This window comes from Myotis lucifugus, unplaced genomic scaffold (assembly GCF_000147115.1).
Source record: "Myotis lucifugus unplaced genomic scaffold, Myoluc2.0 scaffold_2091, whole genome shotgun sequence".
NCBI lineage: Eukaryota > Metazoa > Chordata > Mammalia > Chiroptera > Vespertilionidae > Myotis > Myotis lucifugus.
In genome coordinates, this window is record NW_005873139.1 from 1 (window position 1) to 18,210 (window position 18,210).

Here is an 18,210-nt window from a genome sequence, read left to right on the forward strand (position 1 = left end):
ACAGACACAGAGAGACACACAGACACACACACCCTTGACAGACACACACACAGACACACACACACAGACACACACACAGAGACAGATACACACACAGACACAGACACAGACAGACACACACACAACAGACAGACACACACACAGACACAGAGAGACACAGACACATAACAGACAGACACACAGACACAGAGAGACACACACACACAACAGACAGACAGTACACACAGAGACACACACACACAGAGAGACACACACAGACACACAGATAGACAGACACACAGAGAGAGACACACACACAACAGACAGACACAACAGACAGACACACAGAGACACACACACACAACAGACAGACACACAGACACAGACACACAACAGACACAGACACACAGATACACAGACACACACAGACACAGAGAGAGAGACACACACACACAGAGACACACAGACACACACAACAGACAGACACACACACACACAGACACAGATACACAAACACACACACCCCTTACCTACCTGCGCAGTAATGGGAAAGGTGTTTCATGAACTGGGAGAACTTAGGACGCGTTCTGCGGCCCTAGCGTTGCTGGCGATGCTCAGCTTCTTGGGGGACCTTGTCCTCGGCCTGACTTTCTGCTCTGAGACATTTCACTTGAGCCGCCGTGCACAGCACTCGGGCCGCCTGTGTGAGTCGGGGAGGGCGGTGTGCGCTCAGGTGACCAGTGTGGACTCTCGCTGTCGGGGTGCAGGCCGTGTTTACAGACGGATTTGCAGGGAGATACGTGGAGCCGTGACGCGTGGATACATGAGACGCTGGGGCTCCTGTTTCTCGTCGGACTTTCACCCCGAGGCTTAGCGTCTGTTGCCTGAGCGATGATCGCTGCCAGGAGCGTGGTTTGTCTAGTCCCGGCATTCCTCCTGCGCTTTCCAGCTTCCTGTTTATTGTGGGAGGATCAGTCCCTTCCCATAAATGTGGGTGCACGTATGGACGTGTGGGCCCTTTAGCGGCAGGTTACACCATTATTCCGCTTAAAGTTTTGAGGCGCAAGTTGTCCCATGTTTCTCAGTGGAGTCCCTCACTCTGGCCCCTGTTCCACTTACACTTATGATGTGTTCACGTCACCCCAGCTCATCTGAAATCCCCACTCTTGACACGTAACACTACTGAACTGCACACTTACAAAGGGTTCAGATGGTCAGTTTTACTTTATAACCACGATCATAAAAAAAAGGAAACACCTTAAACTGTCAGAGTGTGAGTTAAGGGACTTGCATTTGGATCTAAGTTCATTTCCAGTTTGGACCTATCGGTGCCCTTGAGCAAAGCCCTTCACCTTGGGGGCTGCCCAATGTCGTCCGTTCAGGAAGGCGGTGTTTTATGTCGACAGTCGGAGCTGGGGACACGCGAGAGGAAAATGGGTGGCGTTTGCAGTTGGTTCGCATTCTTGTGGGGATAGTAACCTGAGTTATTTGTATTCTTTTCCTCGTTTGCACTTGGAATTACTTTGTTGGCTAATAAAGTACCAAAGAAACATGTTCTGTGGCGAGTGAAGCAACGCTTTCAAGGTCGTCGGCGTGCCCTGTGCCCGTGTGCGTTGCCAGTGGACGGCGTAGCTGTCGTGGTTCGGAAGCTGTGAAGCTTCGGGAGGAAATGGCAGTTTTCAGAGTCCATGGCTTAGCGTTGACGGATGAGAGAGTGAACTCTGTAATTCACATGCAAATTTTAATTTCTTTTGAAAAGAAAGAGAGCCAATTTTGATGTGGTTTTAGAAAGATTTATTGCATGAGGTGAATTCCATAAAATTATGCTCCTGCCAGTGTGTCTACCAAGGGTCTTGTCTGTTTTTAAAGGGAAGTGAATTGACTGTTGTTAATATTAGAATCAATGTCATACGACATTTCTACTCATGAGTAACAGGTACCGTGTTTTATTATGAAAGAGGTTTAAGTGAGTTATTTAGTTATTTAGTTTAAGTACAGGAATGTACGATATATTTTACTACAAAATGGATATGTTACAAAATAGACAGGTGACTAAGTACATATTCATCTCTTTCAGTAGAACTTGAAGAGACTGTTGGTTATTCCTGCTTCTAAGTGTTCGAGTGAAGGAGCAAAGAGACCCTCACACCCCCCCTCCTCACCCGTACCCCTCACTTTTTAAAGGTGGGGACGTGGGTTAAAACTGTTCTTCCTGCTTGAGGTAGAGGAGGGAGTTAGATTCCAGCTCTTTTTGGTCCCACACCTGTGGAGTTTCCTGCCCACAGTTAGTCTCCGGAGGAACTCGAGCAGCTCATCTCCTTGGTCGCTTCTCAGAGAATGAGAAGCGGAGGCAGCAGCACAGCTGTTCAGGTCGATGGGAGAAGGGCCCGATGTGTCCCTGGCTCCGCGAGTGCCGGTGGCTGGTGACTCGGGAGGTGGGCGCGGTGTTGCCGGGAGGGGAGAGCCAGTTTGCCGTGAGCAGGGGAGCCCGAGAGGAGGCAGCAGGGCCGGTGCGTGTGGGCCTCTCCAAGAAGTTTGGCTCCCAAAGTGCACAGTGACCCCTGACCCCAGCCTCGGAGGGTGACTCGGGCCGACCTCAGGGGGACTGTCAGTCCCAGTTCTGCAGCCGTCCTGCCTCCGTGTGAACGTGGCAGCGTCTGTGATGCTCAGGTGGGCGGGGAGCCGTGTCTCAGGCCCGTCACCTGGAGTCAGGGTGTGGCTGGTGTGAGGAAGGAGGAAGGACGCTTCTCGTTTTCCTTTTTGAAGCTCGGTGTATCCGCAGCCGGGTCCGTCCTCTGGGAGCGCTGGGTGCTGTTGCCCTGGTCCGACAGGTCTGCACGCTGCCGGCCGGCGCACCGAGGGCTGGGTGTGCGGAGGGGCCAGGCCCTTTGACGCTTCAGCTCAGGGGAAGCAGGATGCCAGGCCAGGCCCGCTCTGAGGAGGGAGCAGCTGGGCGTGGGAGGCGCCTCGGAGGCCGGTGTCTGAGCGCCGGCACCATTGCCAGGGGGTTCTGAGGGCCCAGGATTGACAGCGACGGCCCACAGTAATCATCTGGGTTAAACAGCAGTGCTTGCTGTGGGTTGTTTTGTTGTTTTGTTAATCCTCACTGAGGATATTTTTTTCAGAGAGAGTGGGGAGGAGGAAGGGAGGAGGAGAGAGAAACATCCATGTGAGAGAGACACATCGATTGGTTGCCTCCTGCAGGCGCTGACCGGGGCCAGGACCAGACCTGCACCTGGCACGTGCCCTGGACGAGGAACCGAACTCGAGACCCTTTGTTGTGCGGGTCGACGCTCTAACCACCGAGCACACTGGCCAGGGCTAAGTAGCAGTGCTTTGAAGAGATAGGGGTTCTTTTCTGGGTAGTTAGTTACCTTATTACGTATTTCAATTATTATCTTTAAATATTTAAGATCTTGGCTCTTTTTCTCCATAAAAAAGGGGACCCTTGAATGGTGCATAAGATAAAATAACCAAGTGACTTTTGCTTAAGAACCTTTTCAGAGGGGGAGAGATCAACCGAAGGACTTCTATGCAAGCACATAGGCCTAACCAGTGGACAGACAACAGGGGGGTGAGGGCGTGAGTGGGGGGGGTAATGTGGGGATAAGGACACATATGTAATAACTTAATAAAAAAATAAAAAAGCCTTTTCAGTAATGGATCTAGTTTTTGAATCTTTCGTTGTCGTACTCTTTAAATCCTTAGTCGTATTCTATGCCACTCGTGTATTTAAAGTAGGATTTTAGGGTGATGGAACTTTTGAGCTGGAAAAGGCCTTAAATGTCCATTTGTTTCTTTTGACCAGTGAGTGTGATCGGTAGTAGTTGTTCCCTACTTTGATACTAACAAGTTCTGCTTAAGGACTTTAAGTTTATGTGTACATGGAGTTTCTCATTGAACATAGATTAATGGGGAAATTATTTTGAAATAATTCTCAAAATTTTCTAACAGTAGAATACTAATTTTTGCATGTTTGTTTTATTAGGTATGAATATTAGTAATAGAGTGGTAGACACAATAGTCTAGTTTTTGCTACTGAGCAAGTGTTTTATAAATACACTAGAAGCCTGGTGCACAAGATTTGTGCACTGGGGGGGGGGGGTCCCTCAGCCTGGCCTGCGCCCTCTCACCTTCCGGGAGCCCTCGGGGGACGTCCTTAGTGCTGCACAGAGTCGGGAGAGGATCCCACCACCACTGTGCTCACCAGCTGTGAGCCCGGCTTCTGGCTGAGCGGCACTCGCCTTGTGGGAGCGCACTGACCACCAGGGGGCAGCTCCTGCATTGAGCGTCTGCCCCTGGTGGTCAGTGCACATCATAGCAACCGGTCGTTCCACTGTTTGGTCAATTTGCTTGTTAGCCTTTTATTATATAGGATTTAAGAACTGAATATTGTGAACAGTTTTCTTTAAAGCACACATGCTTAGCAATCAGTAAAAAAAAATGTGTTTTATAAGATTCTTTTCCATTTTCTCCCTCTTTTAGGCCACATTGCTTCGATTTCAGAGTACCCTGGTAATAGCTGAGCATGCAAACGACACCATAGCACCCATCACATTACACACCATCACTGCAGCCACACGCCTGGGAGGTGAAGTGTCCTGCTTAATAGCTGGAACCAAATGTGACAAGGTGAGAGACTTTAAGGTCAAACATAGCAAATATAATCTCCATCAGAGACAGGGAAAGATGGCGACAGAGAATGACGGTGAGGACTGACCCACACCGGCCCGTCCTCATTACGGGGCAGTGTCACACCCTCACTGTGTGTGAAGAGAACCCAGGTGCCCACTAAGCACTCCATCTTCTGAATGAGGTAGAACCTTGATTTAGTTCCCCTGGCACCATCGTGTGCCATCAGGTACCAAGGAGAATGATAATATCGGAGTCCCCTTAGAGGTTAATAGCCGATTCCTTTTTGTATTGATGAATATACTTGCTAATTGCTTTTAATTCCTGAAAGTGGTAAATCTGGACCCAGTACCATGCGTGCTCCTTTCATTGGGGTAAGGACTCAAATGGAAGTAGTCCTGTGCCTTCCAGTGAGAGCGGTGTGGTCTGCGTCAGTAATGGCATTCGTTTTTGTTGTTGGCGTAAGACCGTGACCGCTCTGTGAACGCGCCTCCCGGTGTGCGGGGCCTGGTCCCCTGGCTGATGCAGGTGACATCGGGCTTCAGTGACGCTGATGCAGCCGGAGCCTCCAGGTCCCTCCCACACCCCTCGGGACCTTCGGGGACGGCATCTGGGGAAGGCGTGTTTCCTTCTCTGTTTGCAGGAATTTACTGTTTATTCAATGCCGTTCATTGCTGCAGACCGTGTGGTATAATAAGGCTCAGAATGCCAGTGTGGCTTCTGACTTCTTACATGACACTGATACCTTAAAAGAACGTATTCTGGCTGGCTTGGGGTTAAATTATGGATTTCTCTTCCTAAAGCTGCTAACAACTACTGAGCCTGACGTGGTTGACACTAGCCCCTGGTGCCGATCGATGGGATAGGACTGTGCTATCTTTTTTGGTTCCCTGGATTTCAGATATACAAGTTCTGGGTTTGATTGTTTATTTGCTGTGATTTTAAATAATTATTCTAATATTATGTTAAAATATTTGAAATGCTATTTTATTTACATTATTTTGAGAAAAATCAAAGCAGAAATCATCTTCTGTTCAGTTACAGTTTTATTATCCTGTCACGTTCTGTTCTTAAAGGAAAACGATCAGTGCCTGTATGAGGAGACCGTTAGTAGCCGAGGCAGATTTCAGTTGTGTACTGTTTTATGTAGCCGTTCATCATCGGCAGCAGGTGATTTCTCTGTGCAGTACCCGAAGCTTTTGCTGATAATAAGAAGGTAGTTTGCTAGAACAGGGTGGCCTGCCTGCCAGTGACACTTGATTCAGCAGAGGTTCAGCATCCTCTCCCAGCCTTGCCATCCTTTGAGGGGGCAGGAGACACAGCCTTTTGTGCCTGCTCATCAGTGAGTCAGCATGGAGGCCAACCAGAAGACAGAAGACTGTAATAGGATTGCCGTGTTTCCGCTAAAGCGGAAGCCAGCCATGCTGTGATTTCAGAGACTGAGAAGGGGGACTTCTAGCTGCCTCTCTGTACAGGAAACCTGAGTGGTCCAAAGGCAGAACCCCATCCTGATCCAAACAGGAAAAATGAGGAATTGGAATCTGTATTTCATTACAGACAAATAAATGTAAGTGGGCAGGAACTCAGTGGTGGCCAGTGAACGGACTGACAGGAGACTTTGGGCTTGCCCAGACTCACTGATTCTAACATCAGCAGAGTCATTGCCAGTAAAGGGCTGTGGCCGTGAACCACTGTGGCTGGGTCCTGTTCTTACCCCTGGGAACCCTGAGGCTGCAGTGTATTGGCTGTGTTATTGTGAGAGACAGAGAGAACCTAGTCATTGCCCATTTCCACTCTTTCTAAAATGATGAACTTGCACGAAATGAAAGGTAAGGAGAACAGGGTACGACTAAATTTGATGAGAGCTTTGTGGATTTTGGTTTATCAATTAGTACTTGCATTTTTAAGGCAGGAATTTTTGTTTAAGGTCAATTTGTAAGATCAATTGACATAGGTTTTCTTTGTTAAAGGGTATATATTTTTTATTTCTGAGTAAGCCCTTTCTCTGATAAGGATTCTTACAAGTGCCCTTTAAGGATTTATGCTCTCTTGATACTTGTAGTGGTGGCTCTGTTTGCATCTTCCTGTTAGATGGATAATTAAACACTTTTAATCACAGGTGGCCCAAGATCTCTGCAAAGTAGCAGGTGTAGCAAAAGTTCTGGTGGCTCAGAATGATGCATACAAGGGCCTTCTTCCAGGTAGGTTTTTCCAGTGGACCAGAATGTAATGTCTCATTGATGACTATATGATGTGGGAATATTATGAAATCTACTTATCAGATGTGTTTGATTCTCAGAGGAACTGACACCATTGGTTTTGGCAACTCAGAAGCAGTTCAGTTACACGCACATCTGTGCGGGAGCGTCTGCCTTCGGAAAGGTGAGCAGGTGGAGGGTGGGCTGTGATGTCACTACTCGGAAGGGCTAGAGGTCACCGTGCTGAAACTACAGCAGACTTTGTTTTGAGAGCTGGTCTTGGCTTTCTGAATTAATGTGGTAGTTTTGCTAAAATTTATTGCAAAGTTTTGTTACAATTTCTGTTAAAACGTGATCTCCATGTTTTCGAATTTTGTCAGAGACAACTCTGCTCTTTTAAGATTTTGTCATCATTTATTAGAATGCCACTTCCAGATTTTCTAGTTTTGTCATGGAGGCTACTTAAAAATTTATTTTTAAAAACCATGTTGAACTCTCTCTGTGTGAGCGTGAATGTCATTTGTATTTGTCACCCATCTTAAGAGTTGGTTTGTTTGGGTAACGGATGGATATTGAGAAAGGCCAGATTCTCCCTCGTTGGGGATTTGGGAAGAGCTGTGTGGTGGGCGGAGACATCCTTAGTGTGAAACAGCTGTGACCTGGTTAGTGCCCTGTGCTGGGCGGAGGAGGGAGTGTGCGCCACAGGGTGGTGGTCTGCAGGGAGAGGTTCCTAATAAAGGTGGCGGGGGGGGGCTCCAGAGGAGTCTTGTCAGGGTGTCTTCCCTTCTCTCTGGGGTCATGGGGGTTCTCCTAGGTTTCTTTTCTTTTATCCCCTTTGAAGTCTTTTTTATGTATGTGTATATATACAGTAAGTAAATATATACAAGTATATTCTTAGTTTGAGAATTTTACTGTTCTTCTAAGTATTTTCCTATTTTTTCTCGTCTAAATTCAGTAATACATAACTGTCACACTTTGTAAGTGATGTTCATTAAAGCAGATAGCATCTCATAATTCAACTTACTGAGTTAAGGTGGTTTATTAACATGTAAAACTCAAATTCTTAATGTAGTTAGAGTCATGAAAGACTCTTATTTAATACAAAGACTATTCAAAAAGTTGTGCTTAAAGTTGTAGTGTCTAAAGACGTATGTGAAATATAAAATATTTGAATTAAAATTTCTGCAGAATATGCATTTAGAGAATGTTGTCGCTGGCAGTGTGGAGCCGTTCATGGGCATGTCTGTGTATGACTTACTGCTTATTTTGCTCTTAGAACCTTTTGCCCAGAATCGCAGCCAAACTTGATGTTGCCCCGATTTCTGACATCATTGCAATCAAGTCACCTGACACATTTGTGAGAACTATTTATGCAGGTGAGCACCTGAGGAAAGTAATTAATTTACAATGTTACATGTTTGTCAATTTTACAAGCAGAAATTAATCTTGAAGTCAGGATTTTTTAAAAATCATACATGTGCTTTGAATGGACCATCTTAAAGGTTCCTGAGAAAAACCTTCGCGTTGTAGCTAGACCAGGACAGGACATTCTCTCTGATAGATCCAGAGCACGGTCATCCAGTGTCAGTAAGAATTGGATTCCTTATTCAATACATTTTGTGAGTGACACCTGGAAAAGCAACACTCTCTTTTTTGTTCTTTTTTTTTAAAAATAGCATTTTCAGTCTTCTTTGCTGCTTCCCTTCCATCTGTGCTAAGAAATTCATTTCAGTGTCTCTCTGGTTGATTGACCTTTGGCTAAGCACACTGTGTTGTTAATTCTTTCTGATTGAAGTTGTGTGTTTCAAGATAAATGGTCACTCCCAAATCAGAACTTTGATCTTTAGTAGAGTTTGAGGAGAAATATCTGGTCATAGTTTAGGTCATTCTTAGTGTGATTGCTATTTAATAAGAAAAGTCCCAAAACCTTTTAAAATCTCTATCACGCTTCTTATTCTTATTTTCAAAAATATTTTCACTGATTTTTAGAGAGAGAGGAATGGAGAGGAAGAGAGAGAAAAACATCAATGCGAGAGGGCAGCATTGATCGACTGCCTCCTGCACGCCCACGATGGGGATGGAGCCCACAACCCAGGCATGTGCCCCGACCGGGAGCTGAACCAGCGACCCTTCGGTGCATGGGAAGGTGGCCAACCAGCTGAGCCACACGGCCAGGCCACACTTCTCTTCCTTATGCCCTGTCATCTTTCACTTCTTCTCCTCCCTCAGCAGGCAGAGCACTTTATTCTTCAGTTGGTGCAGCTCATACTGTGGAGTTACTGATTGTGTTGTTGTTGGAGGAGGAAGTTTTTCTTTATATTCCTTTTAGGAAGAGAGTGCCGTATTAGTGTGGTTTCCTATTTCAATTAGTAGCTTCTAGGCAGGTCAGCAACTTGTCCTATTTTTAAATACACCCAAGGTTAAACCAATCTGTTCTGATATGTTCCTTAGTGTTAGGCCTTTCCCCCTACACTTAGTAGAGGAAGGAGACAAGTGGCCACAGTTATTTCTGCCCTGTGTGTGTGTGAAGTAAATTCTGAACCAAAAGAGTATGCTTTGTTATCTTTCCTGGCTGCTGTCTTTTTTTTAAACAAAAACCTGTATTTCAGGAAATGCGTTATGTACAGTGAAGTGTGATGAAAAGGTGAAGGTGTTTTCTGTCCGAGGAACGGCTTTTGAAGCGGCAGCAACAAGTGGAGGTGGTGCCAGTTCTGAGAAGGGTGAGCGTTCATTTGCGGTCTGCATTTGTTTTTCTGTTCGTAGATGAGCGTGAGAGATGGTCTCTGGTTAAACTTCTAATGCAGAGAACGCGCCGTGATATTCCCAGTCTGACCCCAAAGTAAGAAATATTTAGAACATCTTTTTCATGTCACGTTTGGTGCAAGGATAGCTGCTTTGGTAGGTCAAAGGGGTGGGGGAGAGAGGGCCCATCAACCCCTAGCGTGCCAGGTGCTCGATGGCGCTCCTCCCGCAGTGTCACCGTGAGATGCCGGTAGTTCACTCTTCATTGCAGATTTCCTGAACTGCTGTACAATCAGCAACAATGCCTCGGCAGTGTTAGCACAGTTCCCAAAGGGTGAAGATGAATGTGCTCCGTGGATGTTAAGGTTTTTGCTCTCCTCTCACTGTTCCTGCCGTGATCCTTGGAGGTTCTGCTGAGTGGAAGGATGTGATAGTAAATGGGCAGCCAGTGCTACACCTTAACATGCACAGCATCTTATTGGAACCGCGTAGACAGGGTTATGTCATTTTATAGGTAAATCTCAGAATTAACTGACTTCTAGAAGGCATGCAGCCCATGAGGGAAAGGCTAGAGTCTGGTCCCTGTCATCTTTCAAAAAATCAGAGAGAATGTAAGTGGGAGCCCAGAAAATGTACAGCAGCCAGCAAACTTAAATTTCATGGAATTAATTCTTTGTGTGTTTCTCTTAAAAATTGTTGTTTTACAACTGGAATTCATAGTCATTGTTTTGTCATACATATATATCAATGTATGCAGCATCCAGTACTTCCCCGGTGGGGATATCAGAGTGGCTCGACCAGAAATTAACCAAAAGTGATCGACCAGAGCTAACTGGCGCCAAAGTGGTGGTATCTGGCGGTGAGTGAGATTTGTAATGTGTTAGTTTTAAAAGATAATGTCAAGTTAAAATACTTTGATTTTATTAATGTTTATTTTAGAGGAGCACAGATTTTTTCCCCCAAATGTAAGAAGTAGGTAACTTGTGAGTATTATTTCCATTTCACCAAGGAGGAAAATGAAATCATGAGTTTAACACCCAAGTTGGGCTTTCTGGTGCGAATCTGTGTCCCTGGCACCAGGGGGAGCATAGTACAGAGCTTATCAACTTAACTCTACAACTTAGTATCTTTGTTTATTGACTGACTTCCAAGTTATTCTGAGGAGTACGGTTGGCTTGTGAGTCATAGAAAGAATTGGGGGGAATGTTGGGCCGTGTGGTGTGATTCTCACCCTTCACACGACTTGGCTTCAACTTGCTGTGCTTTACAGGGTCCTTCTCTATGAATAACTCTGTGAAAGTTTCTTCACGTTTAATATCAAAGCTGTTAATGTTGCTCACGCTTGCTTCTTTTTGTATATCATGCTCCTGTTTTTAGAAAAACACACACCCATTTTATATAGTCTGCTATGATTTTAAAATCTTTCCAAAGTAAACATCAAACAAAATCAGTAAGCTTCCAGATAGCCTTGCACTGGCAAGAGGCATTGAGGGGAAATAATTTAACATGTTGAAAAGATATATCTGACTCGTTTCATCCCTTATTTATTCAAGAAATGATTGTTATTGGGTGCTGCTCTGTGCCAGGCCCATGGCACAGTGCTGGGGAGAGAGGAAGGCAGGGCTTCTTGCTGGTGGGGTGTGGGAAGTCTAGTGGAATGACTTCCATTCAAACCACTTCAGTCATTCCGTGAAGTTGTGCTAAATACCGTGGATATAGCAGTGACCGAGATAGATATGGATCCCGCAGTTAAAGAGTTTTTGTTCCAGTGCGGAGACTGATTGAAAGATGGGTTATCCCCGTAGTTAACTGGTTAGTTAATTACAGCGGCATTGAATGCTGTTCGGAAGTATAGGAGCATCACCGGGAAGACGGGACAGGCTTCTCGGAGGAGGGGGCATGCTTACGGTGACCGCTGTGAAATGCGAAGATCGCTCAGGTATACAAAGTTGCAAAGTTTTTGTAGAATGGAGTTTATATTTGCCTATTTTTTTTTCTTTTTTATTGAGGTCGGGGTTTGAAGAGTGGCGAGAACTTTAAGTTGTTATATGATTTGGCAGATCAACTACATGCTGCAGGTAAAGTTGTTTTCCTGAGTAGAAAAATGTTCCCTTTTCATGGAGATCTTTTTTCTTTATTTTTTCATTTATCTGTGTCACTCAAGGCTGAAAATTATGTTACTTTTTTCAGTTTTTACGTTTCTCTCTGAAACAGTTTTTCTTAGTCTCCAAGTTAATGGTAAAGCATTCAGTGAGGAGTGGGCGTCTCCAGTCTTTTTTATTATTTATGTAACACTTAATTTGCCAAATCTTAGTAGTTTTTTCCATTTTTAAGAGAATTTAAATATTAGCTTCAGTGCCTACTTCAGATTCAGGAATGCCCTTGTTTTTTTCTTTATTGGTGGTCTAATATAAATCTCATACAAATTGAAATGAACATTTAATATTTTAAAATTGTATTTAATCATTTATAGGAAAGGTAGAACATATGAGGGGAGAGAAAGACAGGGAATAGAATTGTGGGTCCCAGTGAGGTTAGAGGATTGTTGGAGTTAGGCACTAATGGAAGTCAGTCAGGAAGAGGCGGGTCACAGAGAGACTTTGGAAATGGGAGTTGTCAGGGGATATTGGTAATAGAAAAGTTGGATATGGCCATGGGTGTGGGTGAGGTAGCACGGACGACAGTAACTGGAGGAGAGTCGTTTAAGAACTAAGAATCCAGGGTGTTAAAATCTCCAAGAGTGAAGACTAGTATTTGAGAAAGTGACAATGACCCAGAAGATAAAAATCATTGAGAAATAAAGGGGCTTGATAAAGGAAGGAGTTGATAACGTAAGACCTTAATAAAGTAAATTTCTAACTGTACTAGATCAGTGTTGGGGTTTTTGTTTTGTTCTATAATTATCAGTGATATCCCAGCTAGCTGAATCATCAGGCTTAAAAATGACCATTTTCCCCCTTAGTTGGTGCTTCTCGTGCTGCTGTTGATGCTGGCTTTGTTCCCAATGACATGCAAGTTGGACAGACAGGAAAAATAGTAGCACCAGTAAGTATTGCAATAAAATATGCAAAGTTATATGGGGATAAGGCCTGTATGCATTTGTTGAACACTCGCCTCAGTGATTTATGTCCTGTTCCGTGTGCTTAGCAGTTACCGTTACCATGGTGAGTGTGTTCTGCACAAGGTCTGTGGACTTCCGGGACTCCGTCAGTGCTTGGCTGTTCTTAAATCCACCATTGTTTTTCAGATTTTTCAAATTCCTTTTATAACACGAAATATAAAACTGGTAAAAGCAGCATTTCATTGTTAAATGGACTTTATAAGTTCACATTGACATTTATTTGCTATAAAGCCTATATATTATAAAATCAATCAACAAAAATAATGAGTCTGTAGTAGTGAACACAGAATCTTGAAATTGGGGGCTGTGAACAACAGTTGTCGTCTTACATCTTCTGAACACCTGCTGCATTTCTGTATTTTATCTAGTTGCATGAGATTTAGAAAATTCGGATCAGCTAGATAAGCGATCCCAGGAAGTTCCTCAGTTAAACCTGTCCAACACTTACAAAGGGAATGCTTAGCTTTCACAGTTGAGTCAGTGAAATACGTAATGATCATCACATTTCTTAGAGGACGCAAGTCTTCAGTGAGTAGATTCTCAGCCACTTTACATATTTACCGTGTGGAGGGAAATGAGTGGTCTTACTGTATTTCAAAACAAGATACACGTATCTTCGCTTTTTGAAAGCTTGGGTCAAGCCACTGTGCTTTCACGAAAGTCCTACATTATTATTCTGTTTCGCTTAACAAAGAAATCTGAAGAGGATTTATGACTTTTGTGAAAAAAAGTGAAAAGCGAAAATCGTATTCAGTGTTTGTTCTGCAGTAACAGGCAGTGGCGTCCTGACGGCGGGAGTGGCCCTGCGTTCACTGTGACGTGTTACTTTCGGTTCCGTGTGTCAGGCTGTGTGGGGATCTGGGAACTCGCACACAGTTATCCATATAAATCAGCGGTTCTCAACCTGGGGGTCGCGACCCCTTTGGGGGTCAAACGACCCTTTCACAGGGGTCGCCTATGACCATCGGAAAACACATATATAATTACATATTGTTTTTGTGATGAATCACTATGCTATAATGATGTTCAATTTGTAACAATGAAAATACATCCTGCATATCAGATATTTACATGACGATTCATAACAGCAGCAAAATTACAGTTATGAAGTAGCCATGAAAATAATGTTATGGTTGGGGGTCCTCACAACATGAGGAACTGTGTTAAAGGGTCGCGGCGTGAGGAAGGTTGAGAACCACTGCATATAAATGAATGACAGCCCTAACCGGTTTGACTCAGTGGGTAGAGCGTCGGCCTGCGGACTGAAGGGTCCCAGGTTCGATTCCGGTCAAGGGCATGTACCTTGGTTGCGGGCACATCCCCAGTAGGGAGTGTGCAGGAGGCAGCTGATCAATGTTTCTCATCGATGTTTCTGACTCTCTCTATCCCTCTCCCTTCCTCTCTGTAAAAAATCAATAAAGTATATTAAAAAATAAAAAATAAATAAATGAATGACAATTGCTTAGTTTTATGCCATTTGGCTTAACGGACGGTTTCCTTGGAACACTCTACTCTGAGAGTGGGAAACCTGTATTGTCACAGCCATTAGAAATGTCTCTCATCTCAGTGCCTGTTCATCAGATGTTCATTCAAAATTTCACAATAGTCAAAATTATAAGTATTTTCTTGGAAATTTGTTTAGAAGTGCCTGTTCAGTCTTTTGCCCATTTTGAAATTGGATGCTTTGTCTTATCATCTCTTTGTAGGAGTAATTCATATAAGCTGTGTACAGATCCTTTGTTAGATGCGTGCACTGTGAATATTTTCCCGTGCTGGGCCTTCCCTATCCATCTTCCATTTTATTTCATGTTGAACGTATCATTGGCGACTACCTTCCCCATTCAGTGTGTTGTCTTTGTGTTTGGTTTCCTTTGCTGTGAAGACACTTTTTAGTTTGATGCTTATTTTGTTTGTTTGTTTTCCTTGCCAGAGGAGATACATCAGAAAAAATGCTGCTAAGAGACATGTCAGAGATATGATTGCCTGTTTTCCTGTAGGATTTTTATGGTTTCAAGTTTTATATTTAAGCCTTTAACCATTTTGAGCGTATTCTTGTATACGATGGAAGAAGGTGGTCTCCGTGTCCTCACACAGGGACTGTCTGTGTTTAACCAGGCGCATCGTTTCCTCCACAGGAGTTACTCCCTCAGGGCTGTAAGCAGGAGTCCTGAGGCCCTGGATTGAATGCATTGCTTCACACTGTTCTGACTAGTGTAGATTTGGATTATTATCTCCTAAATAATATTTTAATTAATGCTGCTAAACGCTGCATTAGGTTCTTGGCAGCCACATCCCACCGTTGGCATGGGTTCCACTTGTGGACATGCAGAGCTCTGTCTGATCCCCCCACACCTTCTCGCCTGCTATTGAACCGTCTCCCTTGTCTGCTAGTCATGCCGTGTTTCTTTGTGTTTAAAACTGAACGCAGTCCTTTCATTTATCTTCATTAAATTTTGATCTGTGTTCTCTACTAGAAACCTCTTGTAATAGTTCTGAAAAGCATCATTGCAAATAGTAAGAAGTTCCCTGTTTTTTCAAGTAAGGGGAAACATTTCATTGTACTCACAAAATAATTTTCCTTTTATTATCAAAATTTTTAGAAAACATAATATCCAAAAGATTCTATGAATTTAGTTACACTTTTTGTTGTTAATCCTCACCTGACGATATTTTTCCTATTGATTTTTAGAGAGAATAGAAGGGAGGAAGGGAGCGTGGGAGGGGAGAGAGAGAGAGAGAGAGAGAGAGAAAGAGAGAGAGAGGAGAGAGAGAGAAAGAAAGAAAGAAAAAGAAGAAAGGAAGGAAGGAAAGGAAGGAAAGGAAGGAAAGAAAGAATGCAACCCGGGCATGTGCCCTTGCCTGGGAATCACACCAGTGACCCTTTGGTGCATGGGCTGCCTCTTGCCACACTGGCCAGGGCTAGTTACACTTTTAAGTACATTTTTCTTTGATCATTCACAGCAGTTTACACATACATACAGAAGATTATTGAACATGTATATATGGAACATTTCCTGGTATGTTTATGGATTCATGCTCCCTTTAAGAATTCCAACGCAATGATATGAAACCACCAGTCTATAGCTTATGTTGCAACAAAGACTTCGTTCCTCTCTATTTGTTAATTAACTTTTTATTTGGAAATAATTTCAAACTTACAGAAAGTTGAAAAGCTGTGAGAGTACTGTGTGGTTTTGGTTTGTATTTCCCTGAGGATTTAGTGATGTGGAGCACCTTTCCGTGTGCCTGTTGGCCATCTGTCTGTGTGTCTTTCCATTTTTAAATAGGATTATTATTATTATTATTATTATTATTATTATTATTACTAGAGGCCCGGTGCACAAAAATTTGTGCACTCGGGGGGGAAGGGGGGGTCCCTCAGCCCGGCCTGTGCCCTCTTGCAGTCTGGGACCCCTCGGGAGATAACGACCTGCTGGCTTAGGCCTGCTCCCGGGTGGCAGAGGGCACACCCAATCCCTAGGTGCAGCCCCTGGTCAGGCTCAGAGCAGGGCTGATTGGGGAGTTGGGGCGCCACCCCCTGTCATGCACAGAGCAGTGCGGATCAGGAGGTTGCGATGCCACCCTCAGTCACGCTCAGGGTAGGGCTGATTGGGGGGTTGGGGCACCGCCCCCTGTCACACTCAAGGCAGGGTCAATGGGGAGGTTGCGGTGCCATCCCCTGTGATGTACAGAGCAGGGCCAATCAGGGGGTTGGGGCGCTGCCCCCTGTCACTCACAGAGCAGGGCCCATCAGGGGGGTTGGGGCTCCGTACCCTGTCACACACAGAGCAGGGCCCATCAGGGGGTTGGGGAGCTCCTCCCTGTCACGCACAGAGCAGGGCCGATCAGGGGGTTGAGGAGCTCCCCCCTGTCACTCACAGGGTAGGGCCGATAGGGGAGTTGGGGCACCGCCCCCTGTCACACACAGAGCAGGGCGGATCAGGGGGTTGGGGCGCTGCACCTTGTCACACTTAGGGCAGGGCCAATGGGGAGGTTATGGCTCTACCCTGTCAAACACAGAGCAAGGCCCGTGGAGGGGGGTTGGGGCACCACCCTCTATCACCCACAGAGCAGGGCCGATCAGGGGGATGGGGCGCCACCGCTGTCACACTCGGGGCAGGGCCAATGGAGAGGTTATGGCTCTACCCTGTCACACACAGAGTAGGGCCAATAGGGGAGTTGGGGCACCGCCCCCTGTCACACACAGAGCCGCAGGGCGATCAGGGGTTTTGGGCGCTGCCCCCTGTCACGCTGATCCCGGTGCCGGGAGCCTCGCTGCTCCGCTGATCCCGGTGCTGAGAGGCATATTACCCTTTTACTATATAGAATAGAGGCCTGGTGCACGGGTGGGGGCTGGCTGGTTTGCCCTGAAGGGTGTCCCAGATCAGGGTGGGGGTCCCCACTGGGGTGCCTGGCCAGGCTGGCTGAGGGGCTGAGGGCTGTTTTCCGGGTGGCGAGTGACTAAAGCTCCCAACCGCTCCTTGTTTTCTTCTTCTTTTTTTTTTTTATTCTGGGCCAGCTTTAGCTCTGAGGCCTCGCTGCTGAAAACATGGATACAATGTTTCGGTCCGGCTGGGTTTCAGTCCAGCTGATTTCTGGTGTTTTGTTTATCTTCTTATTTGCAACATAGTACATAGTTTCTTAGAGTTGTAGCTCAGAGGCCGGCTAGTGAGATGGGGAACGTTGGAGTCCGCAGCAAGCAAGCCTCATGTTCCCTTCCAGCTGCCTGGCTGCCGGCCGCCATCTTGGCTGACAGCTAATTTGCATATACTCACTGATTAGTCAATGAAAAGGGTAGCGGTCGTACGCCAATTACCATGTTTCTCTTTTATTAGTGTAGATTATTATTGCTATTCAGTTGTATGAGTTCTATTTTTTAAAAATATATTTTTATTGATTTCAGAGGAGAAACATCAGTGATGAGAATCATTGATCGGCTGCCTCCTACACGCCCCCTACTGGGGATCAAGCCCGCAACCTGGGCATGTGCCCTTGACTCTTCAGTCTGAAGGCCGATGCTCTATCCACTGAGCCAAACCAGCTAGGGCTGTATGAGTTCTTTATATATTTTGGATATTAACCCCTTATTGGATATATGATTTGCAGATATTTTTCTCCCATTCAGTAGGTTGCCCGTTCATTTTGTTGGTTTCCTTTGCTGTGCAAGGGGCGTAGATACCTGGACCAGACTGACAGCTACTGTCAGAGGGGAGGGGAAGTGGATGAAAGACAGTGACGAGATTAACCAAAGAACATATATGCATAACCCATAGACACAGACAAGTCTTGACCTTGGATATTATTAGATAAAGCGGTGATGATAAACATCTTTATTCTTATTTTCAAGGAAATCCCTCTACTAGTACACTACTAGATATGTTTGCTGTCTGTTTTGGTAGACATTCTTTATCAGATTAAAGAAGTTCCCTACAATAGACTGTATGTAATAGTTAAAAAGGGTTAAGGGTTAGACTTTCCAGCCAGGTTGCCCGAGTCCAGCTCTTAGTGTTACCACTGACTTCCTGTGTGACCTTGGAC

General features: G+C 45.1%; 1 protein-coding gene across 1 annotated transcript; it reads left to right on the forward strand.

Moving 5' to 3' along the window:
- Positions 1–2,369: 2,369 nt before the first annotated feature.
- ETFA (electron transfer flavoprotein alpha subunit) lies at positions 2,370–12,713 on the forward strand. Its single transcript, XM_023748919.1, has 9 exons — positions 2,370–2,489; positions 4,465–4,611; positions 6,731–6,812; positions 6,911–6,993; positions 8,086–8,185; positions 9,419–9,529; positions 10,309–10,410; positions 11,561–11,629; positions 12,514–12,713. Exons 1-9 carry the CDS (start codon positions 2,370–2,372, stop codon positions 12,696–12,698), a joined length of 999 nt encoding a protein of 332 aa, XP_023604687.1. The 3' UTR covers positions 12,699–12,713.
- Positions 12,714–18,210: the final 5,497 nt, after the last annotated feature.

What these genes read in the sequence shown, in the direction of transcription:
- ETFA (XM_023748919.1), top strand. Translation starts at nt 2,370, where the DNA reads ATGTGTCCCTGGCTCCGCGAGTGCCGGTGGCTGGTGACTCGGGAGGTG. An exon ending in CTGGAACCAAATGTGACAAG is followed by an intron (nt 4,612 to 6,730) that starts GTGAGAGACTTT and finishes TTTTAATCACAG; the next exon opens with GTGGCCCAAGATCTCTGCAA. An exon ending in GAGCGTCTGCCTTCGGAAAG is followed by an intron (nt 6,994 to 8,085) that starts GTGAGCAGGTGG and finishes TTTTGCTCTTAG; the next exon opens with AACCTTTTGCCCAGAATCGC.